The sequence below is a fragment of the Lissotriton helveticus genome, chromosome 8 (assembly GCF_964261635.1).
Source record: "Lissotriton helveticus chromosome 8, aLisHel1.1, whole genome shotgun sequence".
Classification (NCBI taxonomy): domain Eukaryota; kingdom Metazoa; phylum Chordata; class Amphibia; order Caudata; family Salamandridae; genus Lissotriton; species Lissotriton helveticus.
Window position 1 is genome coordinate 1,688,384,939 of NC_136069.1, and position 23,336 is coordinate 1,688,408,274.

The 23,336-nt window shown below is 41.7% G+C and overlaps 1 protein-coding gene across 1 annotated transcript in view; it reads right to left on the reverse strand.

Moving 5' to 3' along the window:
* LOC144774093 (vomeronasal type-2 receptor 26-like) overlaps positions 1-23,336 on the reverse strand; it is a 47,408-nt gene that overhangs the window by 11,020 nt on the left and 13,052 nt on the right. Inside the window, exon 2 of the mRNA XM_078659119.1 lies at positions 1,810-1,933. Within this exon, the coding sequence (XP_078515245.1) occupies positions 1,810-1,933 (124 nt within the window). The remainder of the gene's footprint in view (positions 1-1,809; positions 1,934-23,336) is intronic.

The window sequence follows — 23,336 nt, forward strand, 5'->3', positions numbered from 1 at the left end:
TAAAAAAAAAAAATCTATAGTTCTTCGAAATCTGCCGTCAGTGTGTGCAGCCATTCATAATGCTCTTTCTTTTCTAATTTAAAAAGTATTGCATTTCAGGCATTTCGACTATGGGTCCAGATGCGATTTGGTACATTTCAATTTATTATGTTTATTTACTGTAAAAGATATGTATGTCTGACATAAACACCTAACCTACTAACAAGGACCAATTATACAATACACCTAAAAGACAGGCTTTTGATGTGTATGCAGAAATACCAAATATATAATGGTTTCAATATTTGGAAAACGAATGCATTGTGAAATTGCAGAAATTAGAATTTTTGTTGAGATAATAGAATGCTAAATGTAATTTGGATTTCATCTCAGCTGCATAATTAAGAATCATATGTTGTGTCATGCTATGTTATGTCATGTTCTGTTCTTTTATATATTGTATATTTATATAGTGCGTAATTCACCCAGGACAGTTTCCTGGTGCTGTAGCTGGAGCTGTAGGAGCCTAGAACTGGATCGGGACTAGGCGACGAGCCAGGTCTTCAGATTCTTGCAGAATTCAGGAATTGAGGAGCAGGCTCTGATGTGGAGGGGCTTCTTATTCCACGTTTTAGGAGCGAGGTAAGATACGGTGTGACCATCAGATGTGGTTCTTGGTATGCAGGGGTATGTGTGAGTAGGAGTTCAGCTCAGCAGAGATGTCTGATAGGTTTGTGGTAGTTTATGTGATTGTTGAGGTACATGGAGAACATTTTTTGTAAGGTTTTGCATGATTCCCTGAGGAGTTTGAAGAGTGTTTATCTTTGACTTGTGGGTGATGTGACTGCAGGGTGGAAGGATCAGGGTTTACACAGCAGCTGAATTTTGCATGGTATGGACTCTTCTGGTCAGTTGAGTGTTGAATCCAGCATATACTAAGTTGCTGTAGTCCGTCCAACTTGCTGGTGATGAGGACTTGCATGATAGTTCTGCGAGTGTTGGTGGGGAGCCCTTTGAAGATCTTCTTGAGCCTTTTGAGTATGTTGAAGCAAGAGTCAGAGACTTCATTCACTTGGAAAGTCATAATGAGTTGGAGTGGATTACTGTTCTTAGCTTCTTTGCATGGGTTCCCAAAAGGGGTGTAGGTCAGAGGTCGGGAGGACACCAGGTGGAATCCCAGAATGAGGTGTCTTTGCTGAAGATTACTTCTTTTGTCTTGTCTGTGTTGAGGTTGAGGCAGTTGGCTTTCATTCATCAGGTAACTTTGTTCATGCAGGTGAAGAAATTTACCTGGATGTTTGGCATCTTGTCAGGGAGAGTATGAGCTTGGTGTCACCAGAACAGGATATGATGTTGATTGTGTTGGCGTGGATGATGCATGAGTAGAATCATGTAGGAATTGAGTCAGACTCGGTGAAGATCCTTAGAGAAGAGTTTGACTGCATCCGAGATGAAGGGGGCCAGGCTGATGGACTGGGAGCTGCCTGTCAGGAAGGAGTAAATCTAGGATAGTGTGGGACACTGGATGCTGGCTTCATGTAGTCATTGGATAAGGATGGGGTGGGAGACAGTGTCAAAGCTGCATAAGGATATAGTACAAGGGCTGCAGTGTCACCTCTTTCCAAAGTCATCCAGCTGGCAGATATGATTGCGGTCTCTGTACTGTGGTGGGTGGCTAGGTATTTATTTATCTTCTTTTCCATGACTTTTGCCAGGTAGGGTACCACGGAGGGCATTTAATACTCCTATTTCTATGTGTTATGCTAGAGTTGTAAAACACTAGTATAAGCAATGAAAGAAATAGAGGGAAATTGTGAAATAGCAACCCACCTGTACCAATGCTGATTTCTCCTTGGGAACAGGGGATGCAGTCGAAGCAGCACACAGGCTCCCCCTCTCTGGCAGCCTTTCTGTACCCAGGTGGGCAGCTCTCACTGCAGATGGAGCTTGGGACCTACAACAGAAAGGAGAGGCTTAAGAAGAAAGAGGAGCAAAGAAATATTGACAGCTATTTCAAAGAAAGTTGAGGCCCTGTGGTCAACACTGAATAAATACTTCATTACAATGCGCTCCACTGATCGCACAGCTGGCGACTCCATTGGCAATGAAAATGATTCCTCTGTCTGTGATAGGTAGGCGCAAGATGGAAAAGATCAAGAGAGAGTAGAGAAGAAGGGCCATCAAATACTTCGCCTGCAGCCTCTGGACTCCTCTGCTGGGAGTTCTGACCTGCCATTTAGTGCCAATTCCAGTTCTGGGCCTTTGGAGGTGCCTAATAGGCAAAGAAGAGAAGAAAATCCACGCATTGCACTGAAGCACCTGCTTTCTGTCCATCAACTGTTGTTTTGCATTTGTCACCCCGAGTGGGATGGGTATGCTCAGACGTGAGTCCCATTCTCTCCACACCACTGGAGTCAAGCTATCCTGGCTGAAGAAACCGGTCGTAGGATGCTTGATTCCGGTCCAGGAAAGACATGGCTTGGCAGTTCGGGCTGGACTGTTCCCATGAGGCACAGAGTCAAGGCTGATTTGCATATGGCCATGTCTGAACTGGGGTGGTGTGGAGTGCAAAAAAACGGTGGATTTAGGCCCAGATCTCTGTACTGGGGTGAATGTATGACATTGTTCTGCAGTCTGTCCATCAACTGTTTTGCATTTGTCATCCCGAGTGGGATGGGTATGCTCAGACGTGAGTCCCATGCTCTCCACACCACTGGAGTCAAGCTATCCTGGCTGAAGATGGCTGATAGCCAGAAACCGGTCCTAGGATGCTTGATTCCGGTCCAGGAAAGACATGGCTTGGCAGTTCGGGCTGGACTGTTCCCATGAGGCACAGGGTCAAGGCTGATTTGCATATGGCCATGTCTGAACTGGGGTGGTGTGGAGTGCAAAAAAACGATGGATTTAGGCCCAGATCTCTGTACTGGGGTGAATGTATGACATTGTTCTGCATTCTGCATTCTGTCCATCAACTGTTGTTTTGCATTTGTCACCCCGAGTGAGATGGGTATGCTCAGACGTGAGTCCCATGCTCTCCACACCACTGGAGTCAAGCTATCCTGGCTGAAGACGGCTGACAGCCAGAGACCGGTCCTAGGATGCTTGATTCCGGTCCAGGAAAGACATGGCTTGGCAGTTCGGGCTGGACCGTTCCCATGAGGCACAGGGTCAAGGCTGATTTGCATATGGCCATGTCTGAACTGGGGTGGTGTGGAGTGCAAAAAATGATGGATTTAGGCCCAGATCTCTGTACTGGGGTGAATGTATGACATTGTTCTGCATCCTGTCCATCAACTGTTGTTTGGCATTTGTCACCCGGAGTGGGATGGGTATGCTCAGACGTGAGTCCCATGCTCTCCACACCACTGGAATCAAGCTATCCTGGCTGAAGACGGCTGATAGCCAGAAACCGGTCCCAGGATGCTTGATTCCGGTCCAGGAAAGACATGGCTTGGCAGTTCGGGCTGGACTGTTCCCATGAGGTACAGGGTCAAGGCTGATTTGCATATGGCCATGTCTGAACTGGGGTGGTGTGGAGTGCAAAAAATGATGGATTTAGGCCCAGATCTCTGTACTGGGGTGAATGTATGACATTGTTCTGCATTCTGTCCAACTGTTGTTTTGCTTTCCCGATGCAGCACGGCCGTGCAGGAGAAGAATCCATTCATTGCTGCAGTGCATCAGAAGAATCCACCCAGTGCCTGCCGTGTGTCTGAAACACCACCACCACCACCACCAGAGTCCTGTGCACCCTGTCTTCAACATCCCAGACACCCGCTCTGACTGTGCGGCTGAAGAAATCAACGTATCACCAGATCTCGGATGGTAGAATCAATGCAGCACCTGTTTCATCGCCACCGCATCAACCCCAGCATGTCCAGATTTTCTATGCATTGCACCTGTGTGCAATGTCTGCAGCAACGCTGTGCTCCAGTAAGCACCGAGGCTGCGTGTCCGAAGAACCGAACGCATCACCTCCCCTCTCAGTAAGAATCCAATGCACCACCTTCTCTCTCAGTAAGAAACTGACGTATGACCTCTGCTGCATAGCAGTACCGAACCGATGCCTCAACTCCCCTGGGAGAAAGGAACGCATCACCTTCCCTGAGTGTAAGAAACCAATACATTGCTTTGCTTTTCCGGCACCCCACCTCCCCTGCACCTGTTTTCGCCTTGGCTTTTTACACATTCCAGATACTTTCTGCTAATAAAAGACACATCAATAGTTGTATATGGACTGAACTGTTTAAACCTTTTTAAAGTAATATTTTTATGTATGTATGTTGGATTTTTGTCATTTTGGTCTTGTTTTGATTAGATAAATATTGACTGTTTTTCTACATTGGTGTGGTGTCATTTTATGGTGTTTTCACTTTGTTATTGTATGTGTGCGCAAATCCTTTACACATTGCCTCTGTAGTTTAGCCTGACTGCTCTGTGCCAAGTTACAGCAATGGCAAACCTAGGTGTGTTCTTTACTCATACTGACTAGAGTAAGGGTTCCTGCTTGAACAGGGTGCAAACCAACTGACAACCAGAAACTCAATTTCTAAGATTCACCTAAGCCTAGAGAAATTATCATGTTTTGGAATACAAAGATTTTCTCAAAGTATCACAAGCTACAAAAACTATAAAACAAATCTTTTGATATGGTGATAATTTATTTTTTGCACAAGATGTTGTCAAGTCTACTGCTGAAAGTAGAAGGAATTATTTTCTCTTCGACCAGCTCTGAGGAATACGGTAGCTCATTTTGGTTTGCTTCATCCATGCAGTTTCAAATTCACTTATAAGTATGATTTGCTTACAGTTACAGACCCTACGAAACATAGGACGTTTCTTCAGGACAACCCTTGTCATTCAGTGGAGACTGCTTGTCCTTAAATTCGTTGATTTGACTTATTGTGTCTTCTTTTATTTAACATGCCATTTGTTATTAGTTTTACATATGCTGATGTTTTTGATAGGTATTATGTCATATTGTTAATCCACTTTTATTTTCACACAATTAATCATTCTTCTCATTAGAGTTTGTATATTATCCTCTTGTCAATACCATGTTGTTCAGGGTTCCGTGGCATGATTAGTTACTCAAGTCTGTCCTCATTATGTGCTGTCACCATCCCCTACCTTGTTTAACATTAGAAACAAGCATTCCCCTCAATCCCCATGCATATGACTTGTACTGTCTTCTAATTCATACTTTCACGTTCCTTTTTTCTTTTTTTACTAAGCCCTATCCCTATTCCTCCCCTTCCTTTCCCTTGTTTTTAGTTTCCATTTGCAACCACTTTTGAATATCTATGTACTTATTATGGATCAGTACTCTATTTTAACCTGTTTTCAATTGTATAATTCAGAATTATTATTTGGAATGTGAGAGGTTTGGATGATCCTATTTAACAACAGACAATTCGCTCTCATTTGGTGAGATACACTCCTCATGGAGTGCTTCTTCAAGAAACTCACCTTAAAGTATTGGGCACACATACTTAAGCGATATTGGGAAGGTACTGTACTTGTTTCCCACACTACCAACAATAACATTGTGCTATTATTTTTTTTATAAGCATATAGATGTTTCTGTTCTTTCACAAGACACTGATAATGAGTTTCTAAGCTTACTATTACTGGGTCTGTAAGTGGGTGTATGAGTGGCAGCATGGGTGTGCGAGTGGCTGCAAGGGTATGTGAGTTAGTCTCTGAATAGTTTTCTGGGTGAGTGAGAGTGCATGAGTGGCTGTATGGTCCTGTGCGTGGGTATGTGAGTTATTTAGTGGGTGTGTGACTGGGTGTATGAGTGGCTGTTTGGGTCCGTGAGTGAGTGTGTTAGTGGTTTTGTAGGTATGTTAGTGGCTGTGTGGGCCTGTGAGTGAACGTGAGAGTGGCTGAATGGGTGTGTGAGAGGGTGTCTGAGTGTGCCAGTAGCTGTGTGAGTAATTGGCCAGAAAGAAACCTCATCTGCCTCTTTATCTAACAAAAGTACACAGTTTTGCACAAAATGTCTACCAAACCAGAGTACTTTCTACTAGTTAATTAGTAAGTGCTTCCTTGTTGGGTAATAACTAGTGCATATTCTGCACTACAGCTGCGTAAGGCACCACAATGAAATGTCTTCAGTGAACTTTTGTGCATGTAATTTAGGCAATGTGATTGTTCCTTGAGCCTCTTGATCCACAAATCTGTGATAACATGAATCTCCTTTTAGAGAAGAGGACAAGACTACAAAGAAAGTAATCTCCACCAAACAAGGGTACTTCCTCCTAACTATATGAGGTAAGTTCTTCTTTATTTGGTGGAGATGTCCTCAAAATTCCTCTGCATCAAGAACATGTCTGTAAAATTGGTGGGAAACATGTTGCGAGACCTTTTGGTAAACTTTCCATGAACGTGGGAAAAGGTGGGAAGACTTAATGGTGTTTTGCTCTTTCTATGTGTACTGCAGAATGAGGCACACATTGAAACAGCAAAAACAAAGAGAAAATATTTTCTCCTCATTGTGCCAGTTTAACTCCAGGGTCCTCATTTATGAAAAGTGACGCATCGCTGCGAGAAAACAGCGATGCGTCACTTTTCATTGCGCCCTCCTTGCGACCCCAATGATGCGTCATATTCACAATATGAAGCATCATTGCGCAAGGACTTACAGATACGTCAGTATTTCTGACGTATCAGTTAGCGCAAAAGTGACGCATTGCTGGAGTGTGTCACAAAAGTGATGCAACTCCAGCAATGCATCCTTTCACATGGGGAAAGCCCCATGTGAAAGGGTTTGCGTCAATCTTACGCCTGCTGTGAGGCAGGCGCAAGATTTTGACGCAACAGCGTCCTAAAAGTGACGCTGTGAAATCTCATAGATTTCACTACGTCACTATTACGAGGCTTTTTGCTGGGGAATGCCCCCTTCTGCATACATTATACCTGGCGTAGGTATAATGTAGCGCAGGGGTTTACAAAGTGACGCATCTGCTTAGCTGCGTCACTTTGTAAATAGTGCGCAACAGGAGGCATGTTTTACGTTGCCGATGCATCACAAAAAGTGACGCACCGGCGGCGTAAAAGTGACGCATGGCCTCATAAATGAGGCCCCAGGGTTTCCCTGGTCTTATTGTTGGCGCTTCCCCATATTTACGCCACCCTTGTAAATGGGGGGCAATGTCAAAAAGCAATGGGTGTTGTGGGATAACGCCCACTGCAACACCCATTGCCCCCCTCTTTCATGCTAAGTGCCACATGAAGAGGAGCATTATTTACAGTATTCAGTCCTCAGAGATCATCATGTATTGATGCCAAAGTTCATCAGTGCTTCCTTCCCAAACCTCCTTAATTACTGTATTCTTGAGTGTCTCTCACCAACTCACGGTCAAGTCTTAGTTATGAACCTACTACCCCCTGAAGGCCGAAGAGCACATCCAGAGGGGTACACAGCTAAAGTTTGAATATCTGGTTGATTGATGATCATTGAATAAAAACTCATTCCGGGCTTGGAGGAGTTAATAGATTTAATTATGTGAACAACCACCAAGGGTTGTCGCACTTCCTTCTTTTGTCCTGAAGAAGACCCTACTTGATGTATCTACAAACACATATACATCTATACAGGGTCGAAACGTCAACGAACAACCATCTCATGTCCTGGCTCACTATAGCAATTATTTTAAAGAATAGGACTAGCTAAAGTGAAAGACCTGAAAAGGACGGAGAATTTATGTTATTGTCTTGTTCATTATTTGAAAGGTCACCCATTTACACTATATGTCACCACAGTCACCCATTGAATTGTCTGTGTATTTGTTATTTTGTTTTCTTTGTCAGACAGCCCCCATTGGTATTATCTGTTTGTATAAAGTTATTTTACACAATTGGCGAGAAAAATAGAGATACAAACCACAATGACCGGGTCCCCATAGGCAATTTCATATATTTTCAAATGTGTACGTCGTCTTGCAACTTTTACAATTATCTCCCCTTTCTTTATAAACAATTGGGGTAGAGAGTACACCGTTTATAAGCCAATTTAAAAAGCCTCCATCCCATCTGTGACAGTCTAAATAAATGGACAGCACAATAATGTGAAACTACTGTGAAAAAAATGTGAAAAGGCGAGATAACCCCTCACGGGCGAACCACCATCGGGATACCTGGTCGGTACTCACCAGTTTAGCCCTGTTCTCATCATTGGTGGTCATCAAGCCTTAAATGAATGTGTCCAAAAAAAAGGAGTAAGTGCATATAAGTGCAGTGGAAAAGTGCAAAACAAACTAAAATGCAAAATGTGTAATGCAAAGGTAGGCTTGCACATTACTATCACTTTTATTCTTTAACTACGTGCAACCTATCAGATTAAAAAGCGGGGTTGGTTGCTAATCATGCAACCCAAAACCACAAGCCAACATGTTTCATTGCCTTATATACTTTTCAGGAAATTTCTTCAGGGCAGCAATTTTCTTGCCACTGCATCAATGCTGGACACACCATTCATCGAGACAGTCAACAAAAAGACAAACAAACAAGGTCTTTACAGTATGCCCACAAAACTACTTTTCATGTCGACACATCACTGCACAGAAAACATGCTGAAGTTCCTCATATTTACCCTTACTCAGCCATGGTGACTCCTACCGGCCGTAAGGATTAGTGTAAAATATAGGCAAAACCCCTCCTGTGAGTCGCCCTCTGTTTCCAGTCGATGTTTGAATCTAAAAATAGGCGAACATCGAACAATGAGTAGTAGAGTGGCACATACATTACACAAGTTAAATGTGCCAAAACGGGTTCGAGTCTCCTTTTAGTCATTCATTAACACCTGCGGGGTCTACTCTCGGGGCCACCCTCTCCTTACCGATCTGACTTGAACAAAGCGCCTTGTCTCCACCCGTTCCATTGCGCTTGGTTCGCGTTCGTATTTATTTGCAGCTACGTCCACTCAAAATCTCATGATTCCTACAAGGAATCTCGCGAGAACATCACCGCCATCTTAGAACGGGATACGGATCACTAGTGACGCTCCTCATAGTGTATGCTACAATCACACACCCACCATAAACGATTAAAATCTGAGTAATCATCTTTTCAGAAGTGTCTCGTCCTGTTTCATATGTGAGACAACACAGCATTCCCAGCATAAAAACTTTTTGCTGTAATGGACGCGGCAATGGACTCCCGCGGGAGAGTCGCAGCCCACCTAAATGCAGGCACAGCTTCCATGCATGTCAATAACTGGCGAGCGGCCCGTACGTCTCAATCTGATACCATCACTCACTAACCAAGCATTTAGTATTTACCGCCCCCCTTAGTGACAATTTAGAGTATTAAAAGACTGGCATAGAAGTTAATCATCAGTAATGAACCACCTATGGCGGCCATCATTACATGGGTTCGATGGTAGCCAAATGGTTTTGGGATTGGCATTTGTATCACAATTCACACATTAATGCACAACCCATAGTAGCCTTAATACAGTGGGCTCATGTTTCAATTATTAGCCAAGTCCCTGTTTAGAATAATACCTGTACATAGCGGAAATAAGGAAGATAGAAGCGGCTGCATAGCCAAGTTATCCAACAAATGCTCAGCGGCAGACCACCTCCATTCACCAATACCAAACTGGGTTAACAGGTAATTATCTAGGCTATACAATTACAAACATAAGTAATGCCATGAATTTGATTGTAAGGGATGGATTTATGTAGATCTTAGTGTACCTTATTCCACTCCAAAAGTTTGTTCAATCCCAGTTGTTCACTTTTTTCTTGAAAGATCCACCTTGCCTCTTTAGACACTAGTAGTCTTTCCACATTATGCGGGTCACCTCCCGCTTTCTCAGGTACTGTCCATGTAAAACAATGTTTATTAGTGTAACAATGTTGTACTAGTTTAGTAGATAACTTGCCAGCTTTTATCGTGCTGAGGTGTTCCTGAATCCTTGTTTTTATTTTTCTTGAAGTGAGGCCTATATACTGCAAGCCACACTCGCATTTCAGCCTATAGACCACATTTGTGGTATTACAGTTACTAAACTGCCCTAGGAACCACTCCTTTCCTGATCGTAATGTTACATTTGTTGTTTTCTTAGTTAAGGGACATACAGAGCATGTCCCACATGGGAAATGTCCTTTAGGAATCGAACTCACTCTTGCAGTTTTCGTTGGTGGTGCATGTGTGTGAACCAATTTACCTTTAAGGTTGCTCGATCTTTTGAACGCGAACCTCGGAGGTGGCATTTTAAATTCATTATTGGACAGCAGTGGCCAATGTTTGCGAATAGACTGCCTGATTTTGGTGGCCAAAGGGTCATAGGTCATCACTACCGGGATGCACTCATCTTTTTTCTTTTGGTTTACCTCCAGGAGGGCACTTCTGGGGGTATTCAGTGCCCTATTTTTGGCCTGTCTGATGATTTTAACAGGATATTTCCTCTCTTGCAGTTTGATGCTCAATCCTTGAGCTTGCTCCATGTAAACAGCTGTAGATGAACAGTTCCTGCGGTGCCAAGGAATTGCCCCACCGGCAGGTTGTCCCTTAGCGCCCTCGGGTGGTAAGACTCATATAGGAGAAGGGAGTTCCTGTCGGTGGGTTTCTGGTGGACCCGTGTTTGTAACATTCCTACATTGGCTTCTATGTCTAGGTCTAAATATACAGCAGATTTATGGCTATAAGACCAGGTGAAACGGAGACTGGGGTACTGATTGTTAAGCCAATTAAGGAAATCCAGTAAAACAGATTCCTCTCCAAACCAGACGCAGAGCACGTCGTCAATGTATCTCCTCCTGAGGCGGAGGTGCCTCTAGAAGGGATTAGTGGAAAGGTAGACGACGTGCTCCTCGAACTGGCCCACATAAATACAAGCGAAGCTAGGTGCCTTTGTAGCACCCATGGATGTTCCAGTGGTTTGCAAAAACAGCTTGTCTTTGTAGCAGAAAAAGTTTCTGGTCAAGGCAAGTTCTACGCATTGGAGTACAAATGTTTGGGGCACATCGTAGAACCATTCTTGATCCCCAAGAGCTCATGCTGCTGCCACCAGAGTTGCATCTTGGGGAATACAAGAATAGAGGGACTCGATGTCAATGGTTACGTCTTTTCCTGGATCAAATTCCATCTCGCCCACTATATTTAAAATGTCCATCGTGTCTTTTACAAAGGATTTTTGATTAATTACTGACTCCCATAAGAAAAAATAAGCAAACTGAGATAGGGGTTCTAAAACCGACTGAATCCCCGAAACGATAGGACGTCCCGGGGGAGGACGTGTGGGCTTATGTATCTTGGGGAGTGTATAAAATGCGGAAGTCCTAGGGTTGTCGTTCACCAGGAACTCCGCCTCCCTCACTGTTATCCATTTCTTTTCTTTGGCCACACTAACCATCTCACGTATGATTTTCAATAGTGGTATTTAGTGCAGACTTCAAGAAGCCGATTAACCTTGGCTTCATAATCATTGGTATTAAGAACAACAACTGCTCCGCTTTGTCCGCACTTTTTATAGTCAGTAAGGAATTATTTTGCAGACTTTTTATTGCATCCCAATCGTCCTTTGACATGTTTTTATACTTTGAGTTTGTGTTGCTCAATTCTATGTTTTCAATATCCTGAAGTACTCTTGATTCAAACACTGCCACTTCAGGACCCACCGACGCAGTCGGAGGACAGAACTGCGAGTATAAAAACATGTCAAAGAACGATTGGGATGCAGTATATTTTACACTAATCCTTACGGCCGGTAGGAGTCACCACGGCTGAGTAAGGGTAAATATGAGGAACTTCAGCATGTTTTCTGTGCAGTGATGTGTCTACATGAAAAGTAGTTTTGTGGGCATACTGTAAAGACCTTGTTTGTTTGTCTTTTTGTTGACAGTCTCCATGAATGGTGTGTTCAGCATTGATGCAGTGGCAAGAAAATTGCTGCCCTGAAGAAATTGCCTAAAAAGTATATAACCCCTTCGATGCTCATGACGAGCTCAGCTCGTCATGGCATCTACCTCTAGGGTGCTCATGACGAGCTGAGCTCGTCATGACCACACCCATTAACATTATGGCCCAGCACAGCAGATGAAGACCTTCAGCATCCATGTGGATAAGGAAACTAAGGAGTTAGGTCCAAATGGGGTGCGGGGTAGGCTGGACCCTAATATATCATGAAACAAGAAAAAGTGCCTACACCCAACCAATTATACCAACATGATTTTGATGGATAGGGCAAACACAATTTCTGAGTTTGACCTGGTATTTTTTATTTATACCTGGTTCATTTATCAGTTTTTTTCACTTTTTATAAATTTAGCTGAAAAGGAAAATATACATTCATTATATTTACATTACAATACATAACTATTTACAACCACATATTTACAGTTATCTTACATTCCACAACACAAATACATTATACAAATAAACAAAAAACATTGTACTTTGATTAAATTGAATTGATCACTATCCAAAGAAAAGACAAAGTAAAAATGAAGGAGCAAAATCCAAAGATGAAAGTAACTTAGAAACCAGCCGTGGCTGGTCTAAACTCTTAATGATATTGCTTGCTCCTTCTGGTGTGCCGACGCGTTTCTAGTCCAGGGAAACCGGTTCCCGGACTGTCATCAGGGCTTTGTCAATTTTCTGTATAGAATGCAGAAAAACATTCAGGACTTATTACTTGATTGCCACTTACTCCTGTATCTTATTGTGCACTATGTGGTATTAAAGAAAGTACCTGTCATTAGCTGATAACTTCCCTTGGAAAACAAACCCGGGCTCCGATTGAGCCTTTCTTATTCAAATGTAGACTGACCAAGGACATGGGGGCATTTTCTCATTTATCTGTGATAAGGAAAATATTTCTGCATATTGAAACCAGTTTATTTAAAGAATTAGAGTTTCATGAGGAACAACAGTTCCATGCATACCTCTTTGGGAAAGTAAAGGTGGCGGGCATCGCCGTTTGAGCGGTATTTGTTCTAGTAGCTCTTGGGGATTCTAGCTAAGAGTTGAATTGAATTTGTAAGGCGCACAGCTACTCCGATGGATTTCCCGGTGCCGGCCAGGGCAGGAGAGCTGAGAAAAACTAGCCAGAAAACTAAGCATTGAAGAGCCAAGTCTTCAAACTTCTGCAGAATAGGCTGTAAACAGTTCCCTCATGAAGTGAGAAAGGAAGCGAGTTCCGCAAGGTAGGTCCTAAATAAGTAAAGGACGGGCCGCACATGTGGGAGAGTTTGAATTTAGTGACAGAGAACCTCATCTGATTAGTAGAGCAAAGAAGACGTGGGGGTTGGTAAAGCTGAGATAACTTTTGTAGATAGATAGATACACAAGCTTTATTCAATTTCTATTTAAGAGAATCATAAAAGCACATAAAAATGAACCATACATGTTACATTATCATTATCTTATTATTTCACAAATCTCAAAAACTTAAATCGCTTGCTTACATATCTTTATAATAGCTGGACTATTAGGCAGTTTAGCCATCATAGTATTATTGATTCCCTACATTTTACAATGCTTTTCAGAAACATTATTTATATCCATATCTAATAATAAAAAGACGCGGGGTTGGTAAAGCTGAGCTAACTTTTATATTTGGAGGCCTCTCCAGTTTTAGTTGTAAACATGGCAGAGGGCCTTAAATTTTATACGGTTCTCCACCTTCATCCAATGAAGGCTCTGGAGGAGGCTGGTGACTGATGAAGATGTAGGCACCTGACATAATGGTCTAGCCGCCACATTCTGCACCACTTGAAGTCTTTGGACTATAGCTTTATTGGAGCCCAGGTTGAGAACATTGCCGTAGTCTAGCCTAGCAGTGACTACGGCATGGACTACTGTTTTTTGAGCAGAGAGAGGGATCATCCATAAGAATTTTTTCAGCCATTTTAAAATGTTAATGCAAATGGCAGATAACCTAGTATCTTGTTGCTTCTATGAAAGATGCTCATCAATGATGAAACCCAGATTATGAACGTGGTGTACCGGCAAAGGCAGCGTACTTAATTCAGGGAGCAAGTGCTGAGGACCCCATAGATCATTTTCCTTTCCCAAAATCATAACTTCAGTCTTTCCAAAGTTCAGTTTGAGTAGATTATTTTGCATCCAAGATGCAACTTTAGTCATACCTGACTGTAGGTCTGAGGGGTCAGACTGTAGTGTAGTTCCTATTATCCCAATAGGCTCTGCGCATTGGAATAATATCTTCAATAGTATAGACATAGGACTGTGGTTAACTAGGTCTTCTACTGACGATATTAGACTTAAAGTTATGTGTGCCAGCTAGCTCAGAGTTCACTAGAAACTTTCTCGAATAGGCAAGGAGGAGTTTAACCTCCCTGGATAGACAAGAAGGGATTTAGTTTCTGACAACCATAGAACATGACAACTTTGCGCTCCCCTAATCAAGAGTATATCTCTAGAGTCGTGTGAAAACAAAAGACAACTATTTTACTCAGTCAGTACGTGCATTCTTAGTTTCACCAGTTTGTAGAGAAATAAGAGATGGGCGTGCTTCAATAAAAAGATGTTATTTATTGATCAGTCTCTTTTCTCATACAAGAGAAATGAATCGCTAGTATTGCAATACTTATAGTTAAGTAAAGTGCATACAGTAAAAACAGAATTATAAAATAATACTGTAAAAGCATTTATATGGTTTCTTAGCCATATGATACTTAAAATGGATAAAAGATATACATACATATATACATTGACTAATCATACTCAACTGGTGCTTCTAACTACGCCTACCCCGGTGTACCTGACCTGAGCCTAATACTTGGGAGGGAGTAAGTAAGTAGCAGTTTAAGTTAAGTTTGTTTTGCCAAGAATCTGACTCAAGAATTCTCTGTAAGGGGTTTAGTCAGTTCAGTACCTGGGATTTAGAAGGCTGGAGGGTTGGTATCTCTGTCTCAGGACTCGATATCCCAGTTACCCCCGAGGGCGGCTGGAAACGCCGGAGGCTGGATTTCTCAGCAGGAGAAAAGGCAGCGTCTCTCTCAGTGCGTCAAAAGGGAGGGGCAGCGTCCGTGGGCTTTTCTGCATCAGCTGGGCTCTCCGGCAAGTAGCGCTGCTCCAAGCTCGTCACCACCGTGTCTTAGCTTAGGGCAGCGTCGGTATATTTATACCTGAAATGTGCCGTGTTTGACGTAAGGATGGACATAAGACGTCAGCAAGAATGTCATAAGGACTGGTCGTTCTTACATTCTTTGCAGGAGTTCTCGAGCGAAATCAAAACAATAGCTGCGGGGGATTTCCAAGGTCTGTTGGAGGTTTGATTTGTTTTGAGAACTTGGTGTGCTTTCTAGGGGGCTGAAGGGATAGTGCTTGCTTAATGTGACAGCATGCGCTATGACCTAATCTGAAAACGGGTTTCTGTGCCGATGTATGGACATTAATGAATTAATAACCGGACAAGGGTCAGAAATAGGAGTATCAATATGGGTACCTAGATAAACACACTACACCCACTCCACGAATTTATGTAGATATTTACTAAACTAAGCAATAGTAAACATAACTAATAGTGCATGTGTATACCGAACCACCCCAAAAATATATATATATATTTTTTTAAATGGCGTATGCAAAATGCACGAAATGAGTATAGGTACTGTATGCATTCAAGCAGTATAATCATTCAAAAAGGAGATGCACATTTTATATCGGCATGAATGATTTGCGAAATTACACATGAAATGGCTCTTGATACAGAAAAAAATTGCGAGACCATCTCATCACATATAAACACAATTAATTGCATATAAACTAGAGGTTGAGGTAATGTAATGTCTCTAGTATTCCTAAGAATAGAAGTTCTGTTCTCTAAGAATAGTTTTACTTTAAGCCGAAGATAAGTGCCAAAAAGGTAAATATTTTGGAATTGGAAAAAAGTTTTCGCTATTCAGGGGAGAAGAGAAAAAATAGTTCACAGTCACTTTGTTTTCAAAAGACTGAAGGCCAAATTCAGAGTTCAGGGAACGCCGTGTGCAAGTTTGTTTTAAAATCATTCTCTCTGTTCCGGTGAAAACATCATTTCAGACAGATTCTCGAAAAAACAGTCTACAGCTTCTGGTGAAAGTTCGACCAGGTTGGAAAATGTCGCTACCATGCAGTTGTGCGCATGAGTGCTTTCAATGATGGGTCGATCAGAACTGCTTACAGATGGTTGTACCTGATTGATGCTGCTTTTATCTTGTACTTCACTACCCTTCAATCGTAGTGGTGAAGTCTCCACGAATGCCGTCATCAGGATAGGTAGCCGCTGGGGACAGCACAATGCATGAGCCTTTACTGGACTCAACAAAGTATCTGCATCCAATGGTACGTCTGATTGTAGTGTAAGACAGGTGTCCAACACGCATTCTTCGCCGCATAGCATGCACCTTAATACAGGCATAACACAATTCTGCCAGATGGGTCTGAATGAAAGAAACCAGGTCATATTTAAATCTCGTAGCCGAGCTAAGCCAAGGACTTTAGTTATGCGGTCCCGGTAGCGGATAGCTAGGATCGTTTCTTCCATTGTAGCTGGAGTCTTGTCTGTGACATGGCTTGCCATAACGAAGCAAGAGTAGCAAGAATAAAATGCCTGCTACGAGTCCCAACAGGAGTGGAAGTTCGCCAAAGATGGAATGGACGAAATTTGGAAACATACCCAGGAACGCTTTGAATGGTGTTAAAGCGCCTGAAAAAACTGTCTTAAATACACTCGCGATACCACTTGTATCAGAAATATTTAAGATTTCGTTCAGCATTTCTGCGAAGTGTAGGGGGCAATTTGTTGATAACATTGAATGAATCTCTGCCGTTGTCCTTGCAACTTGGAGATCATACGTTTCTTTTGATGACGTCAACTGGATTGGCGTCTGTAGGAGCACAGTCTTCATTCTGCTTAAAGTATCAATTCGAATAGAAGAGATTTTTAAAATGGGCCATAACCTTCCCTCCCTGTCTGGAGCATCATTCGGGAACAATACTCTTTCACAGCACATGACCCTGGAAGTCACGCTTACAAGATAAGGTTTTCCTGGCAGCAAGCCACAACATCTGTGATCTACAATTAGAATGTAACTCCCGTTCGAAAGTCTTCTAAAGAATGGTTCTATTTGTGTTGCAGGTGTGCCTAACTGGTGACATCAAAGGTTATTTGAAGTCCCTTCACAGGCCCCATGCAAACTAATACCCTGACACAGAAGTATGCCACTTAGTGATTTTTCACAATTATTACCACTAAGAAATACACTCTGTCCGTTATTACTGACACGTGTGTGTATAGGGCAAGTTCCATGTGGATTTAATGTATCCTTTACCCAACCTTTCATACTGGCCTGCCTTTATATATTTTTGGCAGTATTGAAACTGGAAAGTTGTTATCGGAATATTTATTATCCCATGTATTATCCATTCAATGACAGGTCGTTCTGACATTGTCAATGGTAATCTCTCAAGTTTTTCAATGCTCAGAATTGTATAGTCAGCACCCTTTTGTGCCAAACTGATTTGTTTATCAGTAAGGTTAAAGATATTAAATAGTGACGTTGTGTTGATTAAACGCCAAGGCACATAGCCTGAACGCAGATTTTGTAACGTCCAGCCAAGCTGTACAATAGAACGTAATTGAGACTGACCGTGTTGCAACATCAGTAAGTATTGTTCTATTATATCGATTGCAGAAGATACAATACTGTCCAGTGAATATATTCTGGAAGACAGAGTCATTAACCCATTGTCCACAACAGAAAGTGATTTTTCCAAATTAACACGGTAAATTTCCCGTATTTTTTCTGCTGTCTCAATTTGAGTTACTTTCCAAGCTTCGTTATAAGCTGCATATATAGAGGCCGCTATGAAACGTTTTTGACGCTGTGTGCGTGGTCCCATGATGAAATCACGCAAGTCAGCACCTTCTTTAAGTAAAGTTAAGTGTTGCTTAATTTCTGACAGTGTGGATGTATGTAGCCATTGAAGGCAGAGTTTCCCCACACTATAAGTAGTTACAATCCCTGGATGTTGTCTCTGGGAGTATCTTGGGTCTGGCCTGGTCAATGTGAACCCCTGTATTTTGTTCAGGAATCTTTCTTGACAGTTATTTGTGTCTGTGGGCCAGATCAACCATTGTTTCCAATCAGCATGTGTTCTGTTTTGGTTTAAAATATGGGATACGTCTATCTCAACATCCGTTGTGCTATTACTATTAGGTGTTGGTTTTGGAATAGACGGTTTATTTAAGTCTTTAATTTTGGCTAGGCCAAGACAGGATGTCTGTTGAATTGTATCATTCAAAAATATAATTTGTTCTGGGATCATGCAGGCTCTAAATAATGATTCTATACCTTGCACTTGCTAATCTTTTGTGCCCCAGATCGTTTTCGTTTCAATGTTATTGTTCCAGAAATCAAAACGGAATGTATTCATTTTTTCAAAAAATGAGTCTGAATATATCAATTTTGTGTTTGTAAGCATGGTTTTCACTCCTGTCTTATTTAACAATTTGAAATAAAATGATTCTGCATTACTTGTGTTGAAAGCTGAAAAGTATGAATATTTATCAAAAAATGTCTTTGAACTGCCTTTTGGTGGAGTTGCACAATGTTCCCATTGGTTAAAATTTAAAAAATTTCTAGGTTGAGTAGATTTATGCAGATAATGGTTACCATAATGGTTGTAACAAAACATTTGATCGTAATTAGATGAACCTTGCAAATAATCATGTTCTGTAAATTTAGCTGACATTACTAGATCAGACATCATATCATTAATACTTTCAAAGTCCCAATCATCAGCAAATATGCTTGGTTTTGCAAAGTCACTTAATGAAATCTTGAATTGATGAGCATACTTCAGGAGCTCAACCGGACCATATATTTCGTAATCAGTTTTGTCCCATGCTACCCCACCGGGTATAGGATTGGCTGTGAAGTTTACTGAAAAAGTTCCCTTTTCTCTATGTGTGAAGACTTGTGTGGTTTCAGGACCAAGTTGATGTTCTGACTTGCTGTGTCCATTGTAGCATATTTTCCCTCAATGAAATGTCCCAAGCATAGTATCATGATGAGCCAAAGTATGAGGATAAATACTCCTAGTGCCACCCAAAGATCAATCCATGGAGAAATCAGATAGGTTTCTTTTAGTTGATGAAAGAGTTCTTTTGCTTTGTCTTTAAAAGTTTTTGTTGTCGGCTGTTCCTCAGGTTCACTCAGATCTACAGAAAAAGCATCGAAGTTAATGAAGTAGCCTGATGCTGTTCTGTCAATTGTTTCAATTGCTTCTGGATTCCTTTTTGTTTTTGGAATTTTCTTTGTATCATTAGCATAGTCTGTGTTTACATCATTGTAGACTGGTGTTTCTTGATTTAAGTTTTTGATTTGGGTTTCAAGAGGTTTAAGTTCCATGGCTTTGTTGCATAGTCCTTGTTGATTCACTGTAGGTTTATCAATTGTGATTAGTCTCTCAGTATGAACCTCTGTATTTGTAGCAAACTTTGGTGTTCTACTACTTCTTGGGAGTCCACTTGGCCTACTACTTGTTATCGGCCACATGATTGTGGTTTAACCAGGTCGATGGATACAACTCGGTTCTCCTTTTTACCAGCAAGGGGCGGTAGTACTACTGATCTTGTCCCGTTGACAGACAAGACAGGAACTGCTTTTCTGTAAGAAGGCCCAAATTCCTTCTTCACCGCGATCTTTTCTCTGACCAGATCCCCGATTTTTGGAATCCAGACAGGCCTTGCTGGGACAGGTGGTTTCTCTTCAGTGGTTATTGGCTGCTGTTTCAATTTTATTTTGCTCAGGTCTTTTCTCGTTTCGTTTAAGTCCTGTAAAATAGCCAAACGATCTTTGATATCAAAGCATTTTTCTTTAACCACTGAAGTTTGACTATCAAGGTCCTGGATTAACATTCTAGTCCCAAACAATAGTTCGTACGGACTGAGACCCCTCAGAGAATTTCTTGGCAGATTATTAAGACTACGTTGGACACATATTAAATGTTTGACCCACCCAGCTCCCGAACCTAATACCTTTGCTGTTATAGATTGCTCTATGCCCTGGTTTTTTCTTTACACCATCCCGTTTCCCTCAGGAAGGAGGTGACAAGAGTACCGCAATGCTATGCCCATGCCGGCCATGTCCGTCTTATAAGCTCAAGAGCTAAAAGCAGGACCCTGGTCAGAATGTAGCATGCCAATTGCGTATATGCCATTATAGACTCGCAAATCTTTGTAGAACAGTTCAGACGTCAGCCGAGAGCTGGGGTCTACATTTTAAGTGAAAATAGTCTCTATATGTTAATATGACGCATTATTCATACTGGGTATTTTATGTCGATAGCCTAATCCTTATTGGGTGAAACGCCATGGCAGTACACCGTCTCTGTCCCCACTGCGATCTCTGTTGCAGTTTGGACAGTTTTTTGCAAATATGTGATGTTGCAGGCTCATTCCTGGCCACCAATATGTTGATTGTAATTCTTCTAGAGAATCCTTAAGTTTAAGGTGTCTAAGACCCTCACCCATATGTGCGTCTGCTATTAACAAGCCTCTCCTGTCCATGTTTGGAATCACTCTATCCCCCACTCCAGGGATTCGAGCAAAAGGAACGGAGTTTGCATCGATTATGTATGTATAATTGAGTGGATACATGAGGGGTAGTGCTGAGCAGTCGCCTTTTGATGACGTTTTCACCGCCAGCATTGTTTCCCCGTCAATGTATTTTACTGAACGTTTTTTTGTAGCTATGGAAGCCGATTTAGTTGTTTCCGCTGTGGCTGTCACAGCCAATGAATTCCCTGCAACGTGAACGCCATCACGCTGATGACTCAGTGAGTGTATCACGTGAGTCTTTGCTAGTTCTTTCTGCAAAAGAACTACTTGTTCCCAAAGCAATTTTTGCTTTATTGTGGCACCTGTGTCATCTTTGTACCCGTTTTCAACCCATTTCTGCAACTCGTTATTGTATGTTTTGACGCAGTAATATGAATCGCACACTATAAGTGTCGGGAATTCGCGATCCGCATTATCTAGCGCCATTTTTAATGCTATTATTTCAGTTTGTTGTTCTGAATTATTTTCCACTGAGTGTGTTTATGAAAACAGAGGTTTTAATTTACCTCCGCGCCAGACGTATTTCATAATCTTGCATGTGGTGTTATAAGCTTTTTTTCCCCAAACTGAGGGCTGAGCATGTACGTCTGTATGTATCACACAGGCGTACTGTCGTATGGGCAGAATGTCGATTGGCAGAGGATATTCTCTTTCATATTCTAGATTTTTTAATTTTGTCATTTCTGGATCAAAATAGTATTTCACTCTGTCTGTAGCAAGAGAATCTTCCCATTGTATCCATCTTGGATTTAGTGCCATAGTAGGTAAATTATATGGGGTTGTTAATGCCTCAAAGGCTGATTCTGCTGTTCTGACTGTATTCTGTCTGCCGTCAGCTTGGTATCTTTCTCTTGCTACAGCTGTTTGAACCGCGTGAACAATGTTTTCCTTAATGCTGAATGTTTTTTCAGCTTCTGTGTACAAATGTGTTTTGTATGCTATTGCTACCTTTTCTCCCTCATTTGAGGTTAGGTATGTGAATCCGCATCTTCCTGGGATGACTCGAATCACAAGGTTGCGTGTGTTATCGCGTCTTTGCATTTTTGTTTTAACTAACATGTCTGTTTGTAAAGATCTCAAGATTTCTGTGTGTTTTTGAGTCCAATTGATTCTTTTAAAATCTGGTTTTATTAGATCATAGAGAGGTTTAACCCTCTCTGCATAGTTTATAATGTAAGTTCTTCCGAAATTCAGGAAACCTAGAATTGATTGCAAGTTTTTCAGTGTCCTAGGTGCTTGGATTACAGCACATTTCTCTAGGAAATCTTTAGCCAGGCTTTTGCCTTCACTTGATAATTCATATCCTAAAAATAGGATAGTCAGATGGGCAATTCTTGACTTCTTGAAGTTGAATTTGTAACCCTCTGCTGCGAACCCAAGTATTATGGTGTTCACTCTTTTCAAGTGAGTATCCAAGTCATCGTCTGTTAGGTAGATGTCATCGACATAAGATAATGCCTCATCATCATACATTTGTAGTAACTCTGTTACTCTTGCTGAGAATAATCCTGGGCTGTTCTTGACCCCTTGGGGCAAACAACAGAAATTTTCTGCGAGCCATTTATTGAGAAAGCGGTCAAATATCTGCTTTCTGATGCTATATTTTGACAAAAGAATCCATTAGAGATGTCTAATGTTGTTTTGTATTTTTTGCGCACTATGCTATTTATTAGTGCTGCACTGTGTGAGTTTTGTACTGCAAATGTTTTGCAGCATGAGCTAAGGTGTCTGTAGTCCAAAACTAGACGATATGAATCATCTGGTTTGGAGACAGGCAACAAAGGATTGTTCATTTGTGAGGTGCATGTTTCAATCACCCCCTGATATTCAAGTTGATCTAAGATCTCCCTGACCTGTTTTTTAGCTTCTTGCTTAATTGGGTACTGCCTCTGTGCAGTCGGTTGAGATTTTAACTGGATTTTGTGAGGAGGAGAGTCCTCATCCCATCCCACATGATTTTTATATAGTGCAGGAGCCTGGGCTACTGTCCACTTTCTTGCAAGTGTATATTTTTTATGAATTGGAATATGATTTGAGAAGGCAGGCATAATCATTTCTTCGCCATGAGGGCACTCCCTGACAAACTCTGGTGGCCAGTCTTTTTCAGCTAGAAGGATGTCATAGCCCTTGGAGAGATTATCCCAAAATAGACCCCTTATTTTCCTAGTCTTATCTCCCTCTATACGTAATGTTATTTCATATATTTTATGAGGTTTGCTAACTCTGGTATCTGCAGTTTCCACCTGAATGTACTCATTCGTGTCCACTGTCTCCAGATGATTCATCAGGATCTTGCGAGCTATGCTCACTTCTGCTGCGCTGTCTAACATTGTCTGAGCCCACTCTCCGTTTTTCAGCTGAGTCCTCAGGATCCTCGGCATGTTTGAATATTTTAATGCTGGCTACCTTCTTCTTTGGAAATTGTAACTTTTTACTTTGATGAGCAGGTTCTTTGTCTTTGGACTTGACGTGCTCTTCCCTGTGTTCTGACCGTCCTCTTCTTTCCGATTTCTGCGAGGAAGTCTGAAAAGATCGAGAGGGACGTGTATCAATATCTTGATATCTATCAGGTTTCTTCAGATTATCCCTATTTCTAAGGTTGTATTTATTCTCAGAGGGCTCCCTCTGGGGAGACTTGTGTCCTTGGTCCGGAGATCTTTCTCTCCGCCGAGGAGACCTTCCTCTGGACTGGAATCTTTTTTCTTTGGGAGTGGATGGTTTATTTCCATCCCAGTTCTTTTTTGAAGTGTTTAGATTATTTTTAATAAATACTTTT